The sequence below is a fragment of the Lipotes vexillifer genome, unplaced genomic scaffold (assembly GCF_000442215.2).
Source record: "Lipotes vexillifer unplaced genomic scaffold, Lipotes_vexillifer_v1.1 scaffold738, whole genome shotgun sequence".
In the NCBI taxonomy this organism is placed as follows: Eukaryota; Metazoa; Chordata; class Mammalia; order Artiodactyla; family Lipotidae; genus Lipotes; species Lipotes vexillifer.
In genome coordinates, this window is record NW_006769699.1 from 173,285 (window position 1) to 181,364 (window position 8,080).

General features: G+C 40.8%; 1 protein-coding gene across 4 annotated transcripts in view; it reads left to right on the forward strand.

Annotated features, from left to right (window-relative positions):
* The window catches only part of KIAA1217 (KIAA1217 ortholog), a 323,890-nt gene that overhangs the window by 9,401 nt on the left and 306,409 nt on the right, over positions 1-8,080 (forward strand). For all 4 annotated transcript variants that reach the window (XM_007445857.1, XM_007445860.1, XM_007445859.1 and 1 more), the window contains exon 2: positions 262-545. In XM_007445857.1, the coding sequence (XP_007445919.1) occupies positions 262-545 (284 nt within the window). The remainder of the gene's footprint in view (positions 1-261; positions 546-8,080) is intronic.

The window sequence follows — 8,080 nt, forward strand, 5'->3', positions numbered from 1 at the left end:
TAACCTCAGGCAAAGAGTCAGAAATTGTAGAGTTTTTGCCGCAACATCTTGATTTCTAAAGTGCAGTTTTGCATATTTCTTTCGATTGTTGATTTGCTCCCCTTCTTGCCACACACACACACACACACACACACACACATGCACAAATGTGCTAAGTTGCATTCATGTTTTAACAGCTGCTACAAATGCTCTTGGTGCTCTGTAAACGAGATGTCTGGTGTGAAATCATTAATTGTGAGCTGTATCTTTTTTGTTTTTCAGAACAAGGAAAGAGCAGTCTGCAGGTAGCATCCTTAGAAGATGCAGAATGTCGCAGAACCAAGGAACGCCTTTCTAATGGAAACAGTCGTGTTTCAGCTTCCAAATCTTCCCGAAACATCCCAAGGAGACACACTCTAGGTGGACCTCGAAGTTCCAAAGAAATACTGGGAATGCAGACATCAGAGATGGATCGTAAGAGAGAAGCTTTCCTAGAACATCTAAAGCAGAAATACCCGCATCATGCCACAGCCATCATGGGCCACCAAGAGAGGCTGAGAGACCAGGTACAAATATATGCTGCCATTTCACTCTGCAGAGCTCATTCTTTTTTTATTTTTTTCTTTTTCTTCCACTTTTATTGAGATATAATTGGTCTATGGCACTGTACATTTAAAGTATACAGCATAATGATTTGACTTACATTCATCACGAAATGATTATCACAGAAAATTTAGTGAACATCTATCATCTCATTTAGATACAAAATGAAAGAAATAGAAAAACATTTTTTTCCCCTTGTGATGAGAACTCTTAGGGTTTACTCTCTAAACAGCTTTCATATATAACCTACAACAGTGTTATTACATTTATCATGTTTACTTTACATCCCGAGTACTTATTTGTTTTATGACCGGAAGTGTGTACCTTTTGACCACCTTCATCCGATTTCCCTCTCCCCGTGCAAAGCTCATTCTTTAATGAACATGAGGGAAAGTAAAGACCTTCAGTTTAAAGGGGAAACAAATAGTTGAGTGGATTGTGCCCACTGTTACGTTGTCCCAGATCTCTTTGGGGGGTTATGGGAAGGAGGCAGATTGGTTTGACCTGACGGCTTCGCCCTCTTTATCAGCAACAGTCAGAGAACCGGAGGTGAGAGAAGAGAGACCCGGAGAATATGCAGTTCCCCTAAAAGAGTGTCCCAGCTTCAACCACAAATACATGTAAAGTGCAGGCAATGCACGGGTATCACTTGACTGAGTAAAGCACGGGACCAACTAATGTGTACCCCGATAGCACTGAATGCTGGGCACAGTGAATGAATGAATACATGCATACATACGTACATAGATTTTTCAGGCTAAAACAGAGCACGCAAAGGGGTAGACTTGTGATAAACCCCTTTTCCTTAAAAAGCTGACATTAGGGTTTTGTTTTCTGCTCTTTTCTCTTTTCTAATCGGAGATGTTTTCCTTTTGCATGCTTGGCTTTCTGCTGTCATCAGCTACCTGTTTTCTCAGGTTATCTTGACAGCCATACAGATATCACCCGACTGTGGCTCGGGATGTTTTTGTTTCTTGGCTGTGTATAGTTACTTTTTAGCAGACAGCATGGGTTTGGGGTTACAGGAGATGGGGGGGCCACCCTCCTCTGTACCCCTCACAGATAGGCGTCTCCATCTGCGGATGGAGACCATGGTAACGGAAGCAGAGTACACTTAGCCATAGGACTGGTCAGGACAAGGGCAGGCTGTTATTGATTTCGACACTAATCGAAATTAGTAGAGAGACAGGTAGAGAGACAAGCTCTGTGTTTTAGGTCTGCTCTCTTGCCAGTTAGTTACAAAAGCGATGTCTAACTCGGCTTTTAATCGTCCGTGGAAATGGAGATTGGCACCAGCCTGAGTAATTTAAATCTATACTTTATCCTCAGTCTCCTGTGCCCCTTTAAATGGAAGCTTCTCTTCTATGACATCTTCATCAGAGTGCCTAAAAATGTGAAATATGCCTCATGAACTGTATGTTGAAAAGTTCACATTCCGAAGAGGCAGTAGGCCCAGAAGAAGAGAAACAAAAGAATCCGGGTTGATGTAGTAGAGATGAGCAGATTAATTCTTCAGTAAATAAGAAAAGGATGACCATCTTCATTTCAAGCATATATAGAAAATACCCCTATTTTCTTTTATTTCTATTTATTTATTTTCTAAATTTATCTCCCCATCCCAGTTTTATTGAGATATAGTTGGCATATAACAAAAATACCTCTATTTTCTATTGATAGTTGGACACTATCCATTTAATTAATGGAGTTTGTGCCTCTCTCTGTGTCATAATATGTGAGGCATCATACATTATCCAGTGCTCTTTGGATTGAGGAAACTCAGGACAGTTACGATCATACAATTTGCTAAAGAAAAGTTGGAATTTGGATCCAGTTAAGTCTAAATCCTTGTTTATTCCACTGTTCTATTAGTTGGAAATCATTGCGTATAGAGCAGCTAGTATGGTCTGTGTATGAGGTGTAAGGGACATGGTGTGTGTGTGGTGTGTGTGTGTGTGTGTGTGTGTGAGTGAGTGAGAGAGACAGAGACAGAGACAGAGATAGAGAGAGAGGCTATAGGGACAGCGATCTGGGTGAAGGAGGCTAGAGAGTTTATTTGTGTTGAGTGAGGAAGGCAAATGTATATTTTTGAAGTTAAAATGTATTATTTTTAGAGAAATATAGAAATTAGTCTGTCAAAAATGGTAAATTTTCCATTTAAAATTTTTTTCAATTGCTGTAACTGTTATTATTTGTGATGTCATAATTGTTGCTACTACCATGGTGATGATGGCTTTGGATAAAGTTATTATATGGGGAGCCTAAAAATAACCAGAAGGTTGTAAAGGGCGATGGTGTCAAAAGACAGAGAGTAATGAATGTGGCTGAGTGGCCTCAAGCTCCAGTCTCCTGTCACTTGCATGGCCACGGCTGGTCAGCTGCCCCTTCGTTGGGTAATTTGAAATGAATTCTTGTGTATTCCAAGCTGACTGTCCAAAAGGGGAAAGGTTGTGATGCGTGGATCTGTGTGTACGTTTTTCCTTCTGCTGCTGTGTTGCAAAGGAGCCTTAATCAGCACCGTAAACATTAGAGATAAGCTTAGGTGACGACTTAGGAAATTCCTATAGACAGCACTTCACCTTCTGTCTTTTTCATTCTTTTTCTCCTACCGCCCATTTCCTCTTTCCCAGTCCGCTTCTCCACAACACGCTTTGCTCCTCCCTGACCTTCTGACAATGGATTATTCCAGGCTTCCTTTACAGGAAGATCACGTGACCGGCCATAAGGAGGAATGCAAATATCACAAGTCTGATGCACTTTCCAGATAGGGAGTTTCTAAACACCACATACTCTTCTGGTGGCTGTTTTCTTGGTTGCTTCCCAGAAAAGTGGCCTTAGTGAGAAGAGTGCCTGTGAGAGAAGTCAAGGATAACGTGACGAAAATGCTGTATCCAGTACTATACATGAAATGTCTTGGTGCTAAGGGAATCCAGGTTCTAATTCCTTGGTATCAAACATCAGGAGAATCAGAGCACGCCTTATGTTTTGAAATATGGATTCAAACACTTGGAAGATTCCTGCTTGAAAACTTATACTGGAGACTTTGAAAATAAGTCAGTCAAGAATTTTCTTCAGTCTAAATTATTGAAAAGCACAAAGGTTTCCTTTACTCTCTTCTACTATCTTTAAAAAATGCAGGTGACAGTATTGCGGGATAGAGCTATCTGCATACTAGTAGACAGAATCTTTATTGATTCCCCAGCATACTCCTGTGAGGCAGTCAGGCTGTGAAGCTGCATCATCTGGCAGTGAAAAGGCTTGGCTCTGGGGTCAGGCAGGACTGGGTTGGAATCCAGTCTCCACCATATGCTCGTTGTATGATTTGGAGCTAATGACTTAATCTTTCTGTTTCAGCTACCTCATTTGTCAAGGGAAGATAATACCTATATCACAGAGTATTGAGAAAGAAAATGACGGATTCTTTTCCTGTTTCAGTGGCAGCTCTTAGCATTACAGTATTCCGATTTGTGATGTCCGAAAGAAGAGCCTCGGAGGCTCTTATTTTCAAATTAGTGTTGAAAGTCATTTCACTTTTTTATCAACACATATTTGAGTACCTGAAGGAGCTAATTTTTCCCGTTGTCAGAGCGCAATTTTGTTATATTTCTGAAATTCGCTTGTATTTTTCCTTCATTAAAAGCTTCCAGTTTGGATTTCTTTCACTTATTCATCCCATATATATTTATTTGGCACCTACCTTGGAAAAGGCATTGTGAGAAATACAGACAAAGAGGCATGACCCCTGCCTTCAAGTCAGTAAAAGAAATGAGGCATATTCACATGCAGAGACTAATCTTTCCAGATCCAGCCTAAATGTCACACCTGCTGAGCTGGTCATAGCATCTTGCAGTACCTGTATCATAGCATCTAATCATGCCTTTATTGTGCTTTTACTTATGTTTATTCTCCCATCTAAAATATGCTTTTGGAGCAAGAACTTTGTCTGTATCACCTTTGTAAAGTCAGCATTTATGGGAGCACACAACCGAAATTAGGCATGATTAATTTTTGTTGAATGAATAAATGAATGAGTGAATATTTCTAATACAATTAGAATGTGATAGGTACCATTTGTTTGGTACAGATAGCGGTGGGGAATCCGGGGGTAAAGAGATTGATGACAGTTTGGTCAGTCAGAAGGGACTGAGGCTAAGAAGCTAAGGAAGGCTAAACAATTTCCCTCAAGTCAAGAAGCCAGCAGGTCAGCCAGGGTCTGAATTTCCCAAGTCTGTGGTCTCTCCATTTGTTACTGACCTTGGTGTTTGCTTCGTCTGCCTTTCATTTTTCTAAAGTTTTGATAACAAATTATGTAGCTCACAGTGGGTCAGGCAATAGAGACATTCATTCTATTGCCGTTTCTTTAAAAAGAGAAATCTTATTCAATTCCTGAGCATATGAGATAACCATAGAAAATAGATTCCAGTATATATTTTACCTTGACAGAAAGTTACTTTTTTGAAATAGCTCTGAGTTCAGAAAGGTCTGTAGTTCAGCCATCTCTCTCGGTCATCGTCACTGTGTCACTCTACAGTTTGGAAATGCTCTTCTTTCATGTCTTTTCTAGTGAAGAAACAGGTGTCCAACTGGCTTCTCTCCTACAGAAGCCAGCTGTCCACTCCTAGTCTCAGAAACCCTTCTGAAAATAATTTTTCAATCCTTATTCCTAGTTACACACAGAATTTCTCTTCCACTAACTAGGTATATAGTATTCTACAGAGTATTAGCTTGTGTGTATTCTTATATCTAATGTGGTCAGATCTTTGGAGGAAACAGGAGCACCGTCGGACCTCCGTATCTGCGGGTTTCACATCCTTGGATTCAACCAACCACAGATAGAAAATATTGGGAAAGAAAAATTCCAGAAAGTTCCAAAAAGCAAAACTTGAATTTGCTGAGCTCTGGCAACTACTTCTATAGCCTTTGCATTATATTTACAACTATTTATATGACATTCTATTGTATTAGGTATTATGTGACCTAGATGATTTATAGTATATGGGAGGATGTACATAGGTTATATGCTAATACTATGCCATTTTATGTAAGGGACTTGAGCATCTTTGGATTTTGGTATCCGAGGGGGGTCCTTGATCCAATCCCCCATGGCTCCCAGGGACCACTGTACATTTTAACTTAAAAGTCTAATGTGTTCTTTCATTTAGTACAAAGAGTGAGAGAGCTATAAAGGTTCTTTTCCTTTAGCGTGAACATTGTGGAGGGTTAAAATAAGGAGATAAGCACATGAACAATGACAGTATCTGAAATGAGGTCCATAAGTCCAGGAGGCATTTTGTCCGACCTGTTGCTGTCTCTGAGTGCCCCTCAGGTCTCCCTAGTGTCTCTCTTGTGTGTCCATGTGGAAATGACACTAGAGCTGTTGCCTCAGTGCCTGGTGAGTTGGGCACCACTTCCACTGTCTACTGTATGTAGTCCAGCATATCTGGAGCCTGCACGTAATTATGCTGCCAACTGTGGAAGTGAAGATAAGGAAGATATCTATCAGTCTGTTTACTCAGAACCATCTCAAGTTCTAGTTTATGGTAGTCTTTTAAACAGCCTCTAAAGAACTTTATCCATTAGTGAAGAGCTGTACTTTGGAACTTGGAACTAGAGTTTCAAGTTCAAGCTCAACATTATCCCTTCCTCCACTATGGAAGACAGTATGGAGTTTCCTTAAAAAACTGAAAATAGAGCTACCATATGATCCAGCAATCCCACTCCTGGGCATACATAGGAAAAGACAAAAACTCTAATTTGAAAAGATAAATGCACCCCAGTGTTCATAGCAGCACTATTTACAATAGCTAAGGCATGGAAACAACCAGAGCGGCCATCAACAGTCAGTTGGTTCAAGATGTGGTATATGTATGCAATGGAATATTACTTAGCCATAAAGAAGAATGAAATAATGCCAGTTGCAGCAATATGGATGGACCTAGAGATTATCATACTAAGTGAAATAAGTCAGAGAGAGAAAGGCAGATATCATGTGATATCACTTATATGTGGAATCTAAAAAATAATACAAATGAATCTATATACAAAACAGAAACAGACTCACAGACACAGAAAACAAACTTTTGTTTTTACCAAAGGAGCGAGGGAGGAGGGGAGGGGTAAGTTAGGAGTATGGGATTAACACATACAAGCTACTGTGCGTAAAATAGATGAGCAACAAGGATTTACGGTATAGCACAGGGAACTATATTCAGTAACTTGTAATAACCTATAATGGAAAATAATCTCAAAAAACATATATGTATAACTGAATCACTGTGCTGTACACCAGATACTAACACAATATTGTAAATCAACTCTACATCAATTAAAAAATAAACATCCATTCCTTTGACTGACGTCTCCTTTTCAGATGGTATATAACTGATTTTGTCAAGAATCATGAAATCACAGTTAAAGACAGAAGACAAGAGAAGTCTTAACTGCATTTGGATCAGAAGAGCAGGTATTAAGAAGTGAGCACTGTTGGGGCTTCCCTGGTGGCGCAGTGGTTGAGGGTCCGCCTGCCGATGCAGGGGACGCGGGTTCGTGCCCCGTGTCCGGGAAGATCCCATGTGCCGCGGAGCGGCTGGGCCCGTGAGCCACGGCCGCTGAGCCTGCGCGTCCGGAGCCTGTGCTCCGCAACGGGAGAGGCCGCGACGGTGAGAGGCCAAAAGAAGTGAGCACCGTTTCCAGGTGGTAGAATGAAGGCATTCTTACTCCTGTTCCTTAGTAACTCACTGAGAACAATTAAGGGTATCAACAATGGAAAGAAAGAGGGGGAAGACAAACCAAAAAAACCTCCGTCTTGCAAAAAACAAGGAAATTATAAGGAAATTATAAATGGAATGTTTCTGTGAAGTATACACAGAATGTAGAAAGTGGAATAGTTTTTAAAAAGGAAAGTGTGCTACCAACAATTTATAAGATCTTGACCTTACCTTCAGTAGAGGAAGCTTTCTGGGTGAAAAGGCAAGTTCGTAGATGAGAGGAGGCAGTGTTACCAGATCAAAATACTGCCAGTCGCAGGTAGCCTGTGATTTCAAGGGCTGTGCTGTGTGCCTCCCAGACGAAGAATGAGGGTAACACGATTTTAGGGCAAAGCAAGTAACATATTATTGTGGGGAAGGCGTTTGATGTCACAAATCACAGACGAGGGTGCAGGTTACCTCTGCTGACTTCTCCCCCTTGCATGCTAGCTTTCAGTAGCTGGCTGGCCCCATTCAAATGGGAGTTATAAAGAGAAAGGAGCCGAGAGGAGAGGTATACCTTACAACCGACGTGTTAATCAGGATGGTTTTGATTATGCTGCATAACAAGTAAACCCTGTAGGTTTTTTGTGATATGACACAAGGACGTTTTATTTCTCATGCACACTAAGTCAGTTATTTGCACACCTCTCCAGAGAAGCTGTCCTTGCAATGACTTTGTGATTCAGGCTATATCCATGGTGTGGTGATGCCATCTTAACACATGGATTCCAAGTCACCATGACAGGGAAAGA